Genomic DNA, 22,203 nt, shown 5'->3' with positions numbered 1-22,203 from the left:
TCGTGTTGGTGACATGCTGCTGCTCCTCATGTCTATTCATATAGTTACAGAACAATTACTACTGTTCGTGTTGGTGACATGCTGCACTATAGTCGAAAGGCTGAATTTTTTTCTTACCTTTAGTGCTGAATGTCGTTGTTGCTTTCAATCTCAGTAATTTGATCTCAGTGAAGGCGCACTTTGCTTTCAATCTCAGTAATCTCAGTAATTTGGAGTGTTCCACAAACACAAAAAACAGAATTGGAGTGATGAGGGGTTTGTTTGGAGAAAAGAAAAGGAGGAAGCGTGGGTTATCGCGATACTATGGGCCGGTCTGTGGCAAGTAAAGAGACATACCACTTAATAGCCTTAGATCCCGCCATGTCATAAGCAGGGTGAAACTGTGAGAATGTGTTTGTGACCGTAGGATGGATGGAGACCCTTCCCTAATTTGTTATATAGATAAGAAATTCGATAAGACGGGAGGATAGATAGAGAAATCAAATAAAAACAAGAAAAATGGAATCGGATTTTAACAAGGTACTGAAGCCAAGGCCGGCCCTTTGTTTCAAAGGGCCCAATGCAAAGTCTGAAAAATTGGACTTTTGTCTGGGTTTCTAATAAGAGCTTCACGGGGCCTTTTTCTTTTGTTTATATTGGGGGCTATGCAAAGCCTTAGACGGCATAGGCCTACGGCTGGCCCTGAAGCTAGCAATATATAATATGAACATTGTTCTAAAAATTGTTCTAGGCAGTCTTTAGGCGCTAGGCGGTGCCCAACCGACTCGCTTAGGCCCTAGTCGTTTAAAAAATTAGTGGACCGACTAAGCGGATTTAGGAGGACCGATTAGGCGGGTCTAAGCGGTCTTTTTTTTTTTTTTTTTTTTTTTGAATGATTAAATGTCAAAAAATAAAGGCCCTTGTAGGATTAAGATTTGAATGAGTTTAAAAGACTTATGTCTAATGTAAATTATATGCCACTATAATAAAGAGTATGTTTTTATATGAAGTTAATATTTCTCAACTATTACGCATTTTTGTAATAAGTATCTTTGTTTGTGTTTATTTTTTGAGTTATTGTAAATAATTTCTTTATTTCTTGTAGTATATGTGTGTATTACTATATATATTAAGAAAAAAAACTGCCTAGTGCCTAGCCCGTCTAGGCATTGCCTAGAAAGCCTAGGCACTACGCGCTCTCCCACTGCCCAACTACCGCCTAGTATTTTTTAGAACACTAAGTATGAAATGTTGAGGTGTGTAGTTGTGTAGGGATCTATGTAAAGCCTTGTAAAATTAACTTAGAGCATTTGGTAGTCAAAATCTTGCAACTAAAACTTTTATCCAAATTAATCAGAAAATGAATGAATCTGGTTCTAATATATATATTCGCTCTGTTCAGTCTGTATTAACATGTTGAAAGTGTTTACCGAATCAATGTATTAACAAGTTTAAAATGGTTTCCGAATAATTTTATTTACATGTTTAAAATTGTTGATGAATGAATTGCATTAATAAGCAGTGATGAGAAATGATTTTCCAATTTTTTTTGCCGAATTTTTTCCAATTCTAAAATTTCCGATTGAATTTTCAAAATTTTGATTTTGGAAAAAAAAAATGTAGATCCAAAAACAAAAATATTCAGAAATTTTTCCTAATCAGATCCAAAGTCACCCCTACACCCAGATATTAAGCAATGCATGGATTTTCTTACACAACAAAGATTAAATGCAATGTAAATTGGTTACTCTAAAAGCTCAAGTTGTGTATGTGAATAGGAGGCCAAGGAACATCCTGTATGAGAAATTGGTCAACGTACCACCAGCTGACTGTTGTATGCAGATAAAAGAAAACAATAGAAGACAATGACAGAATAAAAGGTAATAACCAAGGCGCAGATTAGGCTGTCCTTAAGGAAAGATTTCGCCCCTTCCAATGGTGCGAGAAAGGCAACAAAGGCGTCTTCCTCCACAGGATTCAATGGTTAACAGTAGCCTGACTTTGCACTAGAACAGACTACCCTCTAGAACAGCAATATAACTCTCTCTGGCGGCTGACAGGAAGAAGAGAAGAAGAATAGGTGTGAATCTCTGTTTATGAGAAGTGGGATGAAGACTGATAGAGTATTCACGATTTCTGGTTTTCTCTTGAATTGGATTCGCTGGTGTATAGAGGCAGCAGGACGACTTCTGTCTCTCTCGATATAGAGGCAGCAGCAGCACGACTACAAGTTTAGGCAATTGGTAATCCACTACCCACTAGACAATCAGCCCAAGCCGAACCGACACCGACCGGCGCCGACTCGCTCGGTATGGGCGGGCGCTACAAGGTGTGCGTGGCTTTTTTGGGTGAGTCCTCCCTCCTAACACAAAAGCCTTTGTACCCTAAGGGCACGCCCTTATGCTAGAGGATCACCTCATATACCTCACTTGCTAGTGGTGGTTCACCAATGTGGGACTAAACAACACACAAGTATTTTGAAATACTCATTAGATATTCCAACAATCCCCCACTATTTCAAAATACTAATAGTCCCCCACTATTTTGGAATAGGATATTACAAAAGAAATGGGTTAACAAAATGCCAGAGAGAATTGAAAAAACAATGCATAAGATACTGGTACTTTTCAGGCTTGAACCAGTCATAGGGTAACATGTCTTATAATACGTGAAAGTGGTGGATTAAAAAATCTTTGAACCAACATTCCCTTGTAGTAAAATAGAGGACATGCACCCACATTGCTCTTTCATTATATGCCCGTTTCAAGATGTTTGCGCTTTTTGGCCCTTCATACGCCTTTTGTGTTATGTGAATGCTCTAGAGTACTTGCACGAATACTCATAAGAACCGACCCAGTTCTACATTCACGTAGGTGGATATCCATCAAGTGTACATAGCAGTTAAAATACACTATCTCATAAAAATAATGGACTATGGATTCCATTAAGAGTAAAATAACTCATCCTTTTCTCATTGCTATTCAAGTTATACAAAGTATACAATAATACTATCTAGGCATAGGGTGGGACGTCTCAAAGAAAGACAATAGCATACCAGAGCGACGAGGTGACTTGTTTTTCCCTTTGAACCTACTTCATGGGATCTCCAATCACATAGGTGGGGTTGCCGTCAGTGTCGCCCTCTATCTAAGGCAAAAGTCCCATCCCCCTCGACGTATCAACCACTTGTCTCCTGTTAAGTGGTTTTGTCAGAGGATCGGCCAAATTTAAATCTGATCTCACATAATCTAGAGCCACAACTCCAGATTCCAGCAAATTTTTTATATAGGCGTAGTCTCGCATTTAATATGCCCGCTTTTTCCCATTATACAATTTGCTCTTTGCCTTTGCTATTGCGGCCCCGATCCACAAATGCATAGGTACATTGAGGCGGTTTTGTACCAATAGGAAGATCTGCCAAGAGGTTTCTAAGCCACTCAGCCTCAGCACTTGATTTATCTAAAGCAATAAGCTCGGACTCCATGGTTGAACGAGCTATCAAGGTCTGCTTAGAAGATTTCCAAGCGATTGCACCTCCACCTAGGGCGAAACCTATACGTTACAAGTGACGGGTGCTGTATCAGTGAGATACTTTGCATAGTTGAGTACATCTAGGGCTGTGAACACCCTTTCTCTCCATCTCTTGAAGTGTGAACCGTTGAAGGATTCAATCTTTGACACATTAGGTAAGTTCATGAGCATTCAAGAGTGGTGCAAAGATCTCTCATAGACGGTAACTTCCATGACTCGAAATTGGTTTCTTTGATCGGTGTGGTGGTGTCAGCGGTATAGACATGTTGATCTTTCCTTAAGATTGTTGTATGCGGATAAAAGAAAACAATAGAAGACAAGGACGAAATAAAAGGTAATAACCAAGGCGTGGATTAGGTCAACGTCCCCAAGGAAAGATTTAAGCCCTTCCAATGGTGCGAAAAGGCAACAAAGTGCGTCTTCCTCACGAGGATTCAATGGTTAACAAGAGCGACTTTGCACTAGAAACGGACTACCCTCTGTAAAGCGACAATATAACTCTCTCTGGCGGCTGACAGGAAGAAGAGAAGAAGAATAGGTGTGAATCTCTGTTTATGAGAAGTGGGATGAAGACTGATAGAGTATTCACGATTTCTGGTTTTCTCTTGAATTGGATTCGCTGGTGTATAGAGGCAGCCGCCACGACTTCTGTCTCTCTCGATAGAGGCGGCCGGCGGAAACTTTTTTGGTATACACGAGTTCTCTCTCTCTGTTTTGTGATAATCTCTCTCTATGAACACAACAGTGTTTATATAGAGTATGATCGGTTATCATAGATGGAGAAGGACACCTCTCCAAGTCGGTTTCTAGCTAGCCGAAACTTGCTGCAAAAGCAAAAATCAAAATCAAGTTTAGGCAATTGGTAATCCACTACCCACTAGACAATCAGCCCAAGCCCGAACCCGACACGGTGCGGTGTGGGTGTGGCTTTGGGTGACTCCTCCCTCCTAACACAAAAGCCTTTATACCCTAAGGGCACGCCCTCATGCTAGAGGATCACCTCATATACCTCACTTGCTAGTGGTGGTTCACCAATGTGGGACTAAACAACACACAAGTATTTTGAAATACTCATTAGAGATTCCAACACTGACCACCACCCATGGATCTTTGAGACAAAGCATACGCCAATGCATAACTTTTTCCATCACACTACTTTACCTTAGGCTAACCATCCGCTAGCCAGAACATTTATATTGTCCTGCATTTATTTTTATAGTGTAATGCTCACCTTACCATGTGATCATTCTGCAAGTGTTGTTATAGAAGCAGAAATATAAAACAAATAAGTAAAAACAAGCAAAACAGATGTCCATATGATGCCAGGGAGGCAGAGATTCTTATGGAGCTCACACAGGGCAATAAGGAGTGCATTAGAAAAGGCTGATAATGAAGTTCCAGCCTTCCAGGCCACTTGATTTTTTATTTCTTAATTCACATTTTGTTTTGTTTTGTCGGTTATCGATCCTCGATCTTCAAGATCTCTCCAAATTCATGTATGGATGCTAAACTAACCCAATCAAATTTTTCGATTTGACAACCTACCAAGACAACCAAATCCCTCAAGAGACCTAACTTCACTTCAAGTACTAATGAACCTTTTGCTAAATTTGCTAACTATGACTAGCGGAGCCAGCAACCTGGAGTTGCAGTTCACAAAGAAGAACCTACTTAATGGAACAGTTACATTGTCTTGATAGTATATAATTACGTTAAACAGAAATCGCTCAAGCCCACCTTATTTAGTTAGGCACTATGCGTCTAGGCCTAACAGAAATCAATGACGACTAGCTAACCGTACTTGTAAAAAAATCCTGATGGCAAACAGAAATCTCATGTAATCTTTAATTCAAGGAACGATTTTCTCATTGTCAGCTATACCAATTCTCCCTGTTATGATATCTCCTTAAATGTCCAAGTCTGGTTGTTGATTTTACGTTATTCAAATCTGAAAAACGATATATATTGTGCAAAACATACAAAGCCTATATTGATCCAAAATGGTTCCGCTACCGAAAGTTTTTTACATTGCCTGATATATACAGAATCAGACCGACTAGAAGTCTAGAACACACACACACATCTATTCCAGCAATCAACTGCAACCATAGTGTAAAGAGATGACTACTTCGGCAAAAACATTGAAACCTTTGATTGTATAAACAATTTTGACTGTGTACAGTGTACACCCACTTCTCCCTTTATTCTTCTCTGGGTTTCCTTCTCTACGAGCGGGTTCTTTCTACTTCATATACAAAAACTCTCTTCCGCAGCTTTGTCAAAAAGAACTTTACATCACTCCTATCTAGGACTTACCTGAAAAACTCTGTTGTACCAAATTGAATGAAGGATCATGTGAAATATGTCATATTTCACAGGCTTTGGGTTCCAAAGAAAATGTCGCTGCACCCTCCTCACTCTCATCTGCAGTTTTTTATACTTCTCCTCTGGTATTGAAAGGAGAATATTCTTCAAGTTTGGAATGTCTTTCTCAGGGATGAATACTGCAAATGCCTCCCAGTTCAAAACCTCAAAGAAGGGAGGCACGAAATTGTCTGATATAATCACAGGGACACATTCATAAAAGATGGCCTCAACCACTCTTGGGCTGTTCACCTCAAAACCCTTTGCGCAGATACAGTACTTGCTATTCTTCATGTGCTGGACATAGTTTGCCCTGCTTTTGGTTCCACGGCCCATATGGCTAGAGATTTTCATATCAGGGTCTTTGTTTTCCCAGTACTGTAGTAGGATAGGACGGAGATACCCATGCATGCCCCCAGCAAAAAACGCGAGAATCTGCCTCTTAGAAGGAGGTTTTCCACCAAGATCTCTGAGAGGATTAGTTGCTCTACGCACATTAGTCTCTGGAAGAGACGTGTCTTTGCCAATTACAAAGCCTTCATTAACATCAGCATTGCAGAGTGCTCTAATGCACCTACTCATATGTCGCACAGTTTCATGCGGGGCCTGGGAAATACACAATTTATTAGAGACTACACAAGAAATTGGAGTCTCAGCTAAAAAATGGTGAAATTTAAGTCTGAAGGAGGCACGAGAAGTGTACCCAATCATGACAAGCAACAAGAAAATGATCAGCTCCACCAGTTCTATTCCAGAAAGGATATTTTGATGAGATCACGTCTAGGTAGTTCTTCAAGTATTCCACCAAGTTCTTACTACTGTGTGAATTAGGTACATATAAAAATTGCTCTAGCCTTCTTGTGCTAAAAGGCATATAGAAGAGGTGAGCTTTTCTAGGATCTTTAACCGAAAATTGTCTATTTCCTTCCATTTGTTTCATAAACCATCCCTCAGAAGCATAAATTCCCTTGGTTTCTGGCTGGTGGAAGACGGGTCTTGCTCCTTCCCTGTAGGTGTATACTTTGAGCGTCTGTTCCATCAGTTCATAGCTCCTGCAAATATTTATCATATTCAAGTATTCAAGTAAAGAACTCTTCCCTGGGGTAATTTGATTATCAAAAAAAAATTCCCTGGGGTAATCATTGTTTATTTGGGGTTGTGTGAGATATGCATATCTTTCGAATCAACAAAACTCTCTAAAAACTGTAGCCAAACAGCTTAATTCTATAAAATAAGAAAGGATGATTGATGCGAAATCCAAAACACAAAAACTGACTTGGTCCTAACCAAACTAGTTATACTTAATTATGATTCAATAAAACTGGTTTTACTAAAAACAGACACAGCAACATTCCTCAACAGCACGGATACTTATTCTTGCAGCATTGTAACTGATCCTAAGACCAAACTGATGAGCGAGTAATTATTGGATACAAAAGCATAAAACATGGAGAGAAGACAATCCAGAAAGCATTCATAAATCATAATTCTTATCCCTTATTTCTGTCAGCAATTTAGGTGCATTTTCTTTAAACCAGCTTAGTTTTAAACTTAAAATCTGTAACCCATCTCTTGGTACTATCTGTGGCATGTAATGTGGATCATATCTTTATTGAGCCCCACAGGCCATAGAGAATTCATTCTAAACTTTCTCCTTTCTACATATTTTCTTGGAGTGGGGCACAAAATTCCCAGACGGTATGTCCCACAACAACTACTATATCATGTCGGTCCAATACAGCTTATAAACACTTGATGGATATATTCCCTGTTGGTTTGTGATTGTGCTTCTACTTTGTAAAGTATGGAAAATATTCAACTAAAAACCAATGATCATGCATAATTTATAAACTACCAACAACCATGGATGATTTCTTTATGAAATTGATTTGAGGTTGTGTGTACCCCATCACTAACATGAGCACACATTATTTTATACGTAGAAAACCATGAAAATAGTACAGAAAGACAATGAAAGTGCACATGCATGAGAACTTGGTAGCGATCCCCAATTTATCTTATGGAAGCTTGTCCATCTTAAAAGGAAAAAAAAAACAAAAAAAAAAGTTCTGCAGCCAGCACCATGCTAGTTAATTCAGGAATCCAGTCTTCACTTACCTAAATTACATATATCAGTAAGAAACTAAAAACTTTCTGGGCTCAGATGGCAATCTAGAAATTGAGTATTTGTTTTGGTTCAGTATCTTGACATTACAAAGCAGAGATGGATAAGCCAACAAAAACACACAAATTGATTAAAACAGTAAGAGTTTTGCATAGATGTATCTACCATGCCATGGTGTTTAAAGTAACAAGTTCAAAAGACTAATTAATAAGATTGTATGTACCTTTTAAACATAGAAATGTTCCAGAAAAGAGGAGCATATAGCTCTCGGTCTTTATCTAGGATAGGAGCATTCTCAATCTGTGATTTCGCAGATAGGATTTCCTGGTCACGTACCGAAGACCATCTTCGTATCTACAACCAGTGGAATACAGTTAAAAGCCTTATATATGCAAATTCGTTCTCTTATTCAGAAATAAATGGAGAAAAACAGAAGAAGAATTAGAAACAACTTCTTGAGTACGTATGTGTAAGGCATACCGTTGAATGGGAAGAGGCACGACTCTTAAGTAAGAGTGTGTTCATTTCCGATATTGATGTTATTGGAGTCTGAGGCAACTCCAAGCTACCCTTCTCTATAGAATTATTAGTCACGGTAGAACTGCTGTTTGAAGTAGGTGGACCACTTCCCACCATCTCAGGTTTTGTATCCTTGGAAAGCATATTTGTTGCTTGCTCTCCCACGGAGAATTCACTGGAGTTGACAGCTACGACAGAAGTGCTCGAATTAGAATCCATTTCATTTGGGAAAGAAAAGCTAGTTGAAGAAGCTACAGGTGGTAATGCGGGAGCTAGGGGTATGATACCAGCATCTGCACTTGCAGCTCTGTCTTTTGCCAAGGTGCTATGTTCTCTTTGATCATTGTCAAGTGGAACCTGCTCGGATGGAGAACCAAGTTCGGGTTCCCTATCCTTTTCAGATATGGAACCATTGTACGACTTTATAGTATTCCCAGATCTGAAATTTTTATCTATGTTTATAACTTTCTGGGGAGAAAATTTATTTTCTGGCGTAACATCCCCATCTTGTTCAGAAGTATAATTTGGGCTTCCTTTCTTTCCATTTCCTCCATTGGGATGCTTGGTATTTGTTCCCAAATCATATCCATTAGCATTCTTCATCACCACACTAGACCCAGAGGAATTATTTGATATTGAAATATTTGTAGAGGAAATATTACCAATCATATAGGAGTCCTGAGAAGACTCTTCAGCTGAATGGGAGGTTTTTCCAATTGATGGAACCATGCCAGAAGGAAAGAGAGATAGCAGAACATTTCCATATGGAATTGATAAGAACTGAAAAATCAAAACCACAGAGGCGATCACTCCCATCAAGAAAAGAAGTTTCCTGGTGTCGATCTGACATAACTTCTGATATTCAAGTGGAAAATCCATAACTAACGAACTACCAGCAACAAATGTAGCATAGAAACTAACCAATCAGCTGGAGGTTCAAAGTATCGCTAATCCAACACTGCGAAAATCCAAAATTCAGTCAGCTGATGGCTTTAACACGGTAAGTACTTCATTCAATCTTAAAATGCACCGACATTGCCACACGAACAATAGTATATAATGTTGAGCATAAAAAAAACAGTACCACTGAGCATGCAAAAATATCCAAAGAATAATTATCGAAAAATTAATCCCAAGTGCGGGGTCTATTCCAGAGACATATACACATTGCAAGCTACTCAACATACTACCATAAACTATTAAATTCTTTATTGAAGCGCATGGCAGCACCATACTAAAATTTTATCCAGAAATTAACAGAACCAGCTCAAGCTTTTTGCACAATAATGTTAAAATTCCAAACAGATGAAACCAGAACCAAATACCATATTCCCAATAAAACATCAACAATGTAAAATTTACTTCAAAACATGTAGATGAATATGGAGACATGTAGTGAAGTCTCAAGTTAAAAATTCACTAAACAGAGAAAATGGTAATTATTAGTAAACATCAAATAAACTTGTGCAACTCAAAATGTTCAATAACACATGCAAGCTATAACAAGAATTATTAAAACAAACACAGAAATCTCATTTTCAATCTTATTCTAACAACTAGACGTGTGCAATTCACAATGAACCAAAACATATATAGATATTACGTTTCGAATTCATCAAGAAAATGATGATGAACAAGATTTTAAGTTAAAAAAGAAAGAGAATATAAAAATGAAGTAAAAGAAAATCACCCGTCATTCTTGAATATAAGAAAAAAGAGGAAGAAGAAAAAGATGAAGAAGAAGAAGCTGCTTCTTCAACTTATTCTTCTTTCTTGTAGTAGAATATGTATGCTGCTGATTGTAATGATAACAATATTCACGTGACGTAATTGTAATAACCCCTGCTTATTTCGTCATATTACGTTGCTATGCCATTATGTTCACTTGTTTTTAGTTTTTATTCTTTGTCGATTGAGTCATTGAGAGGCAGTCATTAATAACGGATGGCGTTTAAATTGACAACCTTTGAATTAGGGGTGACTTCGGATCGGATCGGATCGGATCGGATTAACTTCCATTGGAATTTTTCCAAATTTTTTTCGGAACCTAATATGCTAGCCAAATCCGATCCAATTTTTTTCGGATTCAAAATATATTTCCAAACCAGGAACTTTTAACCCGGAAATTTCGTAATAACCTCGGACCGACCCGAACCCGAATTTTTGGTCTAAACCCGCTTAAATTTTCAAACCATATCCGATCTTTTACTTTCCCAATTATTTTTGGAATATCTTCAACAAACTTTTACGTTCATTATAAGACAAAACCTTTGAAAACCATTCCTTACTCCAACAACACCAATGTAATCACACGCAACAACAATACGCGACTTGTTTATCGGTACCTCCTTCATTTTCAAAAACAAAGAAAATCAATCAGGTCCAACCAAAAAGCGAGCCATCAAAAAAACAAATCAACCCACCACCAAGTCGAAACTCCCAAAAAACATCAATCTTATTGAGTTATTGAATCTCTTTCTTTTGTTTTTTTGCTTTTCAAAAAATGCAACCCATTTGTAATGTTTCAAATCAATCTTTTTTTCTTTGAGATCTAATAACCGAAAATGACGTTCACGATGAAATATTCTTGGAAATTGGCGTGAATCCAACAAATACCCGAACCCGATTAAAAAACCCAAAAATCGGTAAATAATTGATTATTGTGTACTTCACTAAAACAGATTGATTATTTTCATATCATCAAAAAACACTATTTAATTATTATTTATTGGAATTTGGCTTTTTGGATTGATAACGAAAAAAATAAAAATTATGATTAATTGACATTTTTTTCATATTCTAATTGTTGTTATGAACCCCATGCATTTATTTTAAATTATCATAAAAAATTTTAGCAACTAATTGGCGGTTTTAAATATTTGGACCATTTAAAAAGGAAGCACCAAACCTGAATTTTAAATCGAATTAGGGTTTAATAATATAAGCGAATTAATAATGGTTATGTTTTGTTTTGTTTTGGAATAAAAAAATTATAATAAAATGAATGAAAAACGGTCGAGATCTTTTCTCTCTAATGGATAGTGAGAGAATTATATATTTTATTTGAATAAATTGATCCAGAATAAATATTCTACAAATCACTTATTTTTTAGAATTTTTTTATTTGATTTTCGGATCGGATTGGATTTTAGAATTATATCCAAATCCGATCCAATTTTTTTTCAGAATTTTCGGAAATCGGAAAATCGGAAAATCGGCCCATGAAAACTACACCCAGAGAAATTCGGCAAAAAGAGACACCCCTACTTTGAATTGTCATCAATTTTTGGATATATTACGACACAGATCGCGATGTTTTCTCGTGCGTTTGTAATAATGTCAACACGTGTAAGTTATCTGGACCGTGTAGACCCGCTTGGTGGGCTTACAACAAGTTCCTTTGTCAGCTACTACCAAAACAAAACATGGCTACGTTTTTTCGGTTCTCCGTACTTTCTTAATTCAGTGAAGCCCTGAACACTAGCCAGAAAATATATATTGCCCTGCGTTTCTTGAATAAATTGGTCACGGATGCCCTTTTTTTTTTGAAAATCGCTCAAAGAACTAGTATTTTTTTTTTAATCACTCTCAAAAATAATTTTTGAGTGAAAATAACTCATAAGGACAAATATTCCGGATTTGAAATAAATATTTTCTGATTTTGGTATGAACAAACATTATGTTATTGGATGAACAATGACTGTTCGTATCCAAATATGTAAACATACTTCATACACTATATTGATGTATTAACAATGATTGTTCACATATCATGTTGATGTATGAACAACGATTTGATTGTTCATACTTCAATATGTGTTTTTACTGATAATATATTATGTTGAAATATGAATTTATGAACAGTGATTGTTCATAACTCATGTTAATGTATGAACAGTGATTGTTTATAACCCAAATAAGTATGAATAATGATAAACAATAATTGTTCATACTCCAATAAGTGTTCCGATCCAACTACTGATCATACATTATGTTGAGGTATGAATAGTGATTGTTGAGGTAATCATTGTTCATATAAACATTCATTCTTCATAATGCATGTTGATGTATGAACAATGATTGTTCTTATTCGAATAGGTGTGAACAATGATTGTTCATACTTTTTACTAACCACACATTATGTTGAGGTATGAATAGTGATTGTTCATAGCTCATGTTGAGATATGACTATATACACCAGATCGTTTCGGTTGGGCCGGGTTGGGCCGTTTATTATTTCGCGTGAGCATATGCATCAAGGATGAAGGGTGTCAAATGTTTTTCCGTTGCATTCTATGGGTTAAAGATAAGTTATTACGTAATTGGGTTTGCATAAATATGGGAACTATAGTGTTCTTTTCCTCCATTTTATATTTAATTGTAGTACCGGATTGTATTCTTCAATATGGGTTGCCGATGAAGTTTCGTGACAAACTTGGGAGGCAGCTCTACTCCATCGTTTAATGAAGTTGCTAGCACTTAAAAAAAAATTGTTCACCACAAGTGGTAGCAGTGTAGCCCTTGTTAGCAATTTTCCAAATAATTCATGAATAATACACATATCGAATTTTCGAATGCCTAAACGTTTAATATTTTGGCATTTTTCAATAATTTACATTTTTTTTTATTATAAACGTATAAAACACGAATACCCAAATTATTCAAAAATACTTCATATAATAATAATAAAAAATTAAAAAATTAAGAAAATGGAAAACCAACTTCTTGTAAGGATGAGTAGCATGAAGATACATAAATAAGAACAACAGAGCAAACTATGAAAGACATTCTTAAAAACTTAATATTTGTGAAGGGCATTTTATTTTTATTTATTTATTGCAATTCAAAAGAATAAACTAACATAGAGACAAGGATGTGTTGTTTCTAATTATTATTTTCCCCTACAATTCGCAAATCTACATTATAAAATAGATATGAGTACAAAAGAGATAGAAAAGTATTGGAGAAGAAAAAATGATTAATGTTTAGGTGAGTCAAATACTAGACTCTAGCTTGACTCACCTAAGTCAAACGTTCAATTTCTAATAAACCAGCTGGACAATATGGTCAGATTTTTGAAAAGCAACTAAGACAAATATTTGTGAATTGCGAGTGACAATTATATAATTGGTTGTTGTATATATGGATTATTGGAGTTTATGTAGAATAAAAGTGGTCGAACATTTTAATTATATTGAAAAAATATATTACAATTTTTGTAAGTGTACCGAATTTTTGAAATCCGAATTTTTATTTCAAAACATTTAATACTCGTTTAAAACATACTACGTATTATTAACGTATTGCAAATTTTTTACCGAAATTTTCTAACATGTAAATGAATGAAACTCGAATTATTCTCATACCGAATAACTTTCGTATCCCGAATTGCTAACAATGATTGTAGCAGTATAGCGAAGGAGTTTGGGGTGGGAAGAAGATGGCGTGTTTAGATTTTGTCCGACTAAACTAGAGCGTTCTCTCTTGTAGATTTATTTAGATTTAGTAGTTACCTAACTAAACAATTTCGATAGCTATATTTTTGGTAACATAAGAGAAAGAGGTGTTAATCACACAATTATTTAATCTAAATCCCCTTTGATGCTTTGGATTTGACCTCATCGATTAAATCTTTGGCCATCGTGTAGCTGGTGGGCTCGCTCCTAGTGCTGATAGACGGGTCAGCGGACTTGTTCGCTGAGAGGATTTGATTGCAGTGATAAGCCTCGAAGCTGATTGTTGTGAAGCTCCATCATACCCCTAGGGCCAGGAAAGCGGAGCACCTGATGCAGTGTTGATGGTATAACTTGCATTTGGTGGATCCAATGCCGTCTTAGGATGGCATTATAGGACGATTGGATGTCTAGAACGCTGAAACGCGTATTGAAGCTGACTTTGTCCTCCCTGGATCCAATAGAGACTGGGAGTATGATGTCACAAATTGGGTCGGCTCTAGAGCCATTGAACCCATAGAGAGGAGCTATTGGGTCTATGAAGACCGATTTGGGCAGGTTCATCTCTTTAATGGTATGGTAGAACAAGATGTCACACGAACTACCAGGATCAATCAGGACACGTTTGACTGTCCAGTCGCTGATTTTGACATGGACCACTAAGGCATCATTATGAGGGAGGCAAACCTTGTTGAGGTCGGCCTCTGTGAAAGTTATATCACCTGAACTATGGCCTAAACTGTGTGGGGCAAGTGTGGCCTGTGAAGAGAACTGGTAGACTTCTTGGAGAGCGCCTACGTGCCTCCTTTTTTTCTCTAGAGGATGCAACATAATCATCCTGAAACGTGATCATGTGTATCGTTATGTCATTATCTCTGTCTGGCGAGTGTTGACGACGCTCATGGCAGGAACAGTCGCTGGGGCGTCCTCTGCTATGAGAGCGAGCTTGGACACTATGGCGATTATGGCGAGCTGGAGATCTACTGTGCTCTCTACGAGCCATGAGCTTATGGCGTAGGTCGCCATCAGTGATTTTGGTATAATGCTTGATATGTCCTGATTCGATGAGGTCTTGGAGGTAGTGCCTGAGCCCCCAGCACTCATCGGTCTCATGACATTTTGCTCGGTGGAAGGCACAGTAAAGCTTGCCAGGGAGATCTTCTGGTTGTCGTACGTCAGGTCAGTAATATGCAGCTCTCTTGATCTTGTCCAGTATGTAACTGGGAGATCGGGTGAGTGCAGCGAACTTGCGATTGTTACTTGATCTATTCCCAGTCTTTTGCCCTTGCTGTTTTGGTCGCTTTTTTGAAGCTGGGAGGTCATCAGAGATCGCTGCCACTTTTTGTTCTTCTGTTAAGCCATGACGTTTCAGGCTTTCTTGTAACTTGATGTACTTGTCTACTCGAGCGTATAGCTCAGATAAAGTTTCTGGTCTTTCTTTCATGATCGATCTGGACAGCGCTGTGTTGCGTACTCAGCATGCGTTGGAGAATGCCAATGTGGCAAACGACTCTTTGAGGCTGCTTTCCATGCCAAGTAGTTCGATTTTGAACCGACCTAAGAAGGCACAAATTGTTTCATTTTTGCCAAGTGAGAGCTGGAATAGTGAATCTAGATCTGCTTTTTTACACTTGTTGTGGACGTACTGGCTAGCAAATAGGTCGGTGAGATTCTTGAAGTTCTTTATCGAGTCTGACTCGAGTGAAAAGAACTAATCGAGAGCGCCATCTTGTAGGCTGGCTGGAAACAAACGATAATGGAGATGATTGAACTCCTGAGCACTATAGAGTGCGAGGATTTGAATGTAGCTAGCTACGTGTTGACCTGAACAGGTGCTACCATCGTACATTGCGAAATTTGGTTGGACGAAATCTTGAGGGGAGGGTTTACTGAGTAACTCAGCTATGAGAGGGGATGCATGGTATGCCTTTAGCATCTTTTGAATGATCTGGGTAGCGTCCTTCTTGACTATGCTCTGATCTATTCTTTGTGAAAGCTCGTTAATCTGCTGATTTACTTCGTTGATACCGTCCTCTGCTAAAGCACCAGGTGGAGTCTGTGCGTCCACTTGTGCTTTCAGAGCAACATTCTCCTGCCTGAGCAGGGTGATGTGCTCGTTCATGGTACCTAGCTGACCTGCTAAGCTTTGGATTTGAGCTTCGAGGCTTGCCAAGCTTCGTGGGCTTGAGTATTTTTGTTTTTGGAAAGTGGTTTCTCAAGAAATCGAGACCACAGACGGCGCCAATGTAATGGAGCGTTTTAGTTATCCCTTACAAATGTGATAGGGGAAGAGAATGGGTTTGGAAATGGGGAAGACCAAGTTCGTTGTTGAGCGAACTGCCTACGTATCTATCTCTCGATTCTGGGGGGAGAGAAGAATCAGGTCTGGCGTAGTTCATGTAGGGGGTATTTATAGCTGGTGAACGTGGAGATTTATCTATCCAACATGTGGACTGACAAACACACATGTATGGTGGAGATTGTGAAGAAGGGTGGGTATGGCGTTGGTAGGAATTCTGTAATGATGGGGAGTGGTTATAGTGGTTCGTAATTTGTGGTAATGGAATGTGCAAGTACGACTTTGGCAATGATTGCTTCTAGAAGGTAGTCTGTGTCACGAGATAGAACGCTCTGCGCGAGAAGGTGCGAGTTGATCTGTTCTAGAGCGATCCCGTAGCTCGGGTGTGTGAGCTAATGATGTAGGTCGCTCTGAAGTCAGAGGTTGGTATGGTATTTCTGCTATGTTGTACACGTGCTTGATATTCCTGCATGAGAATATCACTCCCTCACACCACAATTTTGTTTTGATTGTTTTTACTTATTTTGTTTGAGTCTGGATTTAGAGAGGGCAACCCCGCACATGGCAACAAAAGTCCATTCATCAGTCAGGACCCCAGAGGTAGCCCAAGTTCATGTTAACCCACCAGCCAGGACCAGAGGTCGCCCCAGCACTCGTTAATCCACCAGTCAGGACCCTAGAGGTCGCCACAGCACTCGTTAGTCCACCAGTACATATTCCAGAAGTTACACCAGCCCCTGTTGTCATGACCACAGAGGTCGTATAAGCCCCTATTGTTGTAACCACAGAGGTCGCTTCAACTCTTGTTTCTAAGACCTCCATTCTTCATATCGACAAAGCACCACCAGAGATCAGTTCCCCTGAGGTCACCTCATCTTCAAAAGTATCAGTTCAAACTGTAGAAAAGGAGCGAGTGAACTTAGGAATAGAAGACGATCCCAAGTTCGTCTATGTAGGGGCTAACCTTAACCCTACACTCAAGGCCCAGCTTGTAAACTTTTTATCGATGAATAAAGATGTTTTCTCTTGGTCGTATATCGATGTGCCTGGTATAGATCCTAGTGTTGCATGTCATAGGTTAAACGTCAACCCTAATGTTAGGCCAGTTCGGCAACGACCTAGGAAGTTATCCCTGAGATTTCAAAAAGCAATCAATGATGAGATCAACAAACTCAAACAAGTTGGCTTTATCCGAAAGGTCGATTATCCAGAGTGGATCGCTAACATAGTAGCAGTTCTAAAGAAGAATGACACAGTTCGCCTCTGCATTGACTTCACCAATGTCAACCAAGAAACACCTAAAGATAGCTTCCCCTTACCTAGAGTAGACCAACTTGTGGACCAGACCTGCGGCCACGAGCTCCTGTCATTTATGGATGCATACAGTGAATACAACCAGATCCCACTGGCTGAAAAATATCAAGAGAAAATGTCATTCATCATAGAACATGGAATCTACTGCTATAACGTCCTCCCGTTCGGCCTCAAGAACACAGGAGCGACTTATCAACGGCGCATCACTGACATGTTCCAGGATATGTTAGGTGACACCATGGAAGTTTATATCGATGACATGGTAGTCAAGAGCAAGAAAGCGGTTGACCACCTCACTCACCTCAAGCAGGCGTTATCTAGATTACGCCAAACTTAGATGAAATTGAATCCCGAAAAATGCCTTTTTGGAGCATCTTTGTCACAGCCCAAATTTCTAAACAATTAAAAAAAATGAATATTTGAAATATAAATATCTCAAACATCACTCTGTTCAATTGTCTAAAAACCCAGGCTATGACGGGGTGGATACCACACATGCCAAACCCGAAAACCCACATCATAAAGAATCAAGTTAACAACAAAATAATCTCCAAAAAATTCTCTTTATTACTTTATAAAAAGTCTATCTTCCATCCCAATAAAACATCAAACCACTCTAAGAATAACAGGTCTTCAACATCGTATTTTCATGTCATATGAAAAGAAAACTACGTTATTACATACTTCCAAAAGATCAGACCTAATAAAATAACCTCCCGGACTGCTCCAGGCAAGAATCTAAATCACACGCCGCGGTTCCACTGCCTTCCACCTATGTTCCCAAGAACACACCCATGTTGCCAAAACAAAGCAAACATGGGTCAGCAAAAATGGAATTTGCTGGTATGAGTAGACTAACCACATATAACCATTTCCAGTCTTTACTTATCAAACTATCACTTTAAATATATCCTAACTTAATCATTCTCAGCTTGGAAGATAGGTAGTTCCGTCATTTCAACCGGCATAGTTTCTTCCCAAGTAAGACTTCTATTTTATTAACTCATTATAATAATTTGTTTTAATAACTAAGTCATTGAATTAAAACTTACCGATATCCACTGCTGTATAAGGGTAGGAACGCGTCCCTGCACAAAATGTTATTAAGTCCTACCCTCCTGCAAAAGAAAGTTAGAACTTCTATATAACATATGTAGATATCCTATAGTTATTCAAAAGAAAACCCAAACATTCGCATAATCAAATTAATACCACTAACCCGCAAGGTGAATACCTTAGTTCCTCTCTAGGGCAGTCCAAACAATCTGGTCATTCATGGCACATTCAATGAATAACCCTATATAACGCTAACGGGCCATTTGTGGCACATTCAATAAATGCCCACCTAATATATGACATCAGCAGTCATAAAACTCAATTCCAAAACTTGAGGCATAGAGAGTTCTAAAAGAGGTGGTAAATTGGTTTACGCATTATTAAACCTTATTGCATATATTATTTCAGAGAATGTAGGAGTATCTTGTTTCATGTATTTTTGGTTTACGCGTTATTAATTAGATTGATGTCTAAGTGTCATAACGTTGCATATCATAAAAATTGAAACATCACATAGTAGTTAATACACATACACACGTATATATAAAGGTCTTAGCCTAAAGTCAAGCATGCTAATAGCCCTAGACCTATCTTAATAACCCAAATCATAATCCGAGTTAAAAAGTCAAATTGGGTCAACTGGTCAAAGTCAACCCTGGTCAAAAGTCAACTCTGGTCAAAGTCAAAGTCAACCTGCCAAGGGTCAACAGCAGTCAACCAGTCCTAAAGTCAACGAGGGAAGTTTCTTGGGTATCAGGTATCACAACGAGGGATCGTGGCCAACCCAGACCAGATCCGAGCGTTCTTGGAAATGCCCGATCCAAAGACAAAGAAACAAATACATAAAATATCAGGAATGGTTGCAACACTCAACCGATTCATATCAAGGGCGTCAGACAAATGCCGACCTTTCCTGCAGCTTCTCAAAAAAGGAGAACAGTTCTCATGGAATGACCAGTGCCACCAGGCGTTCTCAACTCTCAAAGAATACTTGACAACACCGTCCGTCCTAGCAAAACCAACAGACGAGGAAATGTTAGGGCTCTACCTTGCTGTATCAGACTTTGCTATCAGTTCGGTTCTCTTCAAGGAGGACAACAACTCAGAGAAACCGATCTAATTTACAAGTAAGGCATTAACACCAGCTGAAAAGAACTACTCTTACATTGAAAGAGTAGTACTCGCATTGCTATACTCTGCAAGGAAGTTCAGGTTGTATTTTCAAGCACAACCAATCAAAGTACTCACCAACCTCCCACTGAAGAAAATCCTTCTTAAAGAAAATAAGACAACTCGCATGACAGTATGGGCAGAAGAGCTTGGGGAACATCACATCGAGTTCGTCCCAAGCACTTCTCAGAAAGGACAGGTCGTTACAAACTTTCTAGCATATTTTCATGTCGATGACCTGAATTGGGAACCAGAAACAGATATCCCATCTATGAAAAAACAGGACAAGTCCACCTGGTCACTCTTTGTGGATGGTTTTAACAACCCCGGAGGAAGTGGAATCGAAGTCGTCTTAGTATCCCCAGATAGGAACTATGGTTAAGAAGTCAATACGCATCGAATTTGCGACCTCTAATAATGAGGCGGAGTACGAGGCACTAATCATGGGACTTAGAATGGCCCTACAGCTTGGTGCACAGGAACTTCAAGTCTTTAGTGACTTGCAACTGGTTGTTTGCCATGTTAAAGAGTACACTACCCATGAAGGTAATCTTTTTAAATACCTTCAAGTTGTTTATCAGTTACTTCCTTTTTTTAAGAAAGTCACCGTACACCACTTTTTGCGTGACGAGAACTGTCACGCGGACAGTTTAGCTTATCTGGCTACTCAAACACCGAACTGTGCCCCTAGACAATTACTCATCGAAGTAATTGACCAACCTACCTACCAAACTGAACACATCTTGGAAATCAGCGACATGTGCCCACTCTCTGACAGTCAGATGAGTCAAACATGGATGCAGCCCATAATAGAATACATCCAACATGGTACAATCCCAGAAGAGCGTACCAAATCCAGACAAGTTTAATATCAGGCACGTCGTTACTGCCTAATCAAGAACAAACTATTCAGAAAGTCTGCATCCAGACCTCACTTGAGGTGCATAAGCCCAGAACAAGGTCAATTGATTTTTGTAGAAATCCATGAGGGCGAATGTGGGAACCATGCTGGAGGTCGCTCCTTGGCCCATAAAGCGGGTACTTCTGGCCACGAATGTAGATCGATGCCAAAAAGTACGTACTTAAATGCATCAAATGCCAAACTTTTGGCCATAATATCATTCAGCTAGCTCGCGAATTAATCAACATTGCCAGCCCTTGGTCATTTCACATGTGGGGATTGGACATTATGGGACCATTCAACCCATAAAAAAGCACTGGTTTTCGGTTCATCTTGGTCGCAACTGATTACTTCATTAAGTGGGTCGAAGCAATCCCCTTAGCTCATGTCAAAGAGTCACACGTCAAAAACTTTATCTGGACACACATCATCACCAGATTTGGCTTGCCACACACATTGGTGATGGACAATGGTTCCCAGTTTAAGGGAAAAATAGTCAAGGAGTTTTTGGCCAAGTGGAAGATCGTTCATACATTTTCTACTCCCTAGCATGCCCAAAACAATGGCCAAGCAGAAGCTAGCAATAAAGCAATCTGAGAAAACTTGAAGAAAAAGATTGAAAACAACAAGAGCCAATGGCCAAATTAACTAGAGAACATTCTATGGGCTCACCGAACTACAGCTTGTTCTAGCACAGGCGAGTCACCATTTTTATTATGCTATGGTACGGAAGCCGTTATTCCTTCCGAACTGACAATCACCACGACTCGATCAGAACTCGTCGAATCTGGACAGAACGACTCCAACCTAGCTCGAGAGGTCAACTTACTGGAAGAACGCCATGACCTAGCAACCATCAGAGTGACATCCAACCATCAGACTCTAAAGAAGTCATATAATAAGCGAGTCAATCCCCAATTCTTTCAACCTGGTGACCTAGTTTTGAAAAAGACTCAAGATGACTCTAAGCTAGCACCAACATGGGATGATCCGTACATAGTATAACGCATCATCGGCAATGGAGCATACTGGATCAAGACCCAAGAATGGAAACCATTACGACTACACCAAAACATCAAATTTGTGACACTGGCGTTTTAAGAATTGTGACGGAAGATTGGCATCAGAAATTTTGTGACGAGATTTTGCCGGCATAAATTGATAAAAACTGTCATAAAAATATAAAATTTACACGATTTTAATTATGGCCTTTATTTTAAAACATAGTGACGGCTAATTGGCATCAGGTCGTTTAGAAAAAAAGAAACAAACTCCAAGTTTTATCGGACCTCATCTCATCTTCCATCAACACCAGATGACCATCTTTCTCTATCACACTTCTTCTTCATCTTCCATCAACACCGGCTCCACTGCATCTCCATTTGCAAGGATTCACACTCACATCCACAAAAAGAGATTTGGTATGCTCTTGCTCTCTCTCTCTCTCAAAACCACTAAATTTCAAAACCCTTAATCTCTTTGATAATTGAAA

The 22,203-nt window shown here is 38.7% G+C and overlaps 1 protein-coding gene across 1 annotated transcript; it reads right to left on the bottom strand.

Moving 5' to 3' along the window:
• Positions 1 to 5,473: 5,473 nt before the first annotated feature.
• On the bottom strand, positions 5,474 to 10,345 carry LOC147511540 (putative glycosyltransferase At5g03795). The gene is made up of 5 exons (XM_086603224.1): positions 10,209 to 10,345; positions 8,480 to 9,476; positions 8,223 to 8,353; positions 6,578 to 6,926; positions 5,474 to 6,480 (listed from the first exon to the last, which is right to left on the bottom strand). Exons 2-5 carry the CDS (start codon positions 9,395 to 9,397, stop codon positions 5,812 to 5,814), a joined length of 2,067 nt encoding a protein of 688 aa, XP_086459350.1. The 5' UTR covers positions 9,398 to 9,476; positions 10,209 to 10,345; the 3' UTR covers positions 5,474 to 5,811.
• Positions 10,346 to 22,203: the final 11,858 nt, after the last annotated feature.

Source organism: Coptis chinensis, chromosome 3 (genome assembly GCF_015680905.1).
Source record: "Coptis chinensis isolate HL-2020 chromosome 3, ASM1568090v1, whole genome shotgun sequence".
NCBI classification, from domain to species: domain Eukaryota; kingdom Viridiplantae; phylum Streptophyta; class Magnoliopsida; order Ranunculales; family Ranunculaceae; genus Coptis; species Coptis chinensis.
Note: the sequence above shows the minus strand (reverse complement) of the source record. Positions and strands in the feature narration are given on the sequence as shown.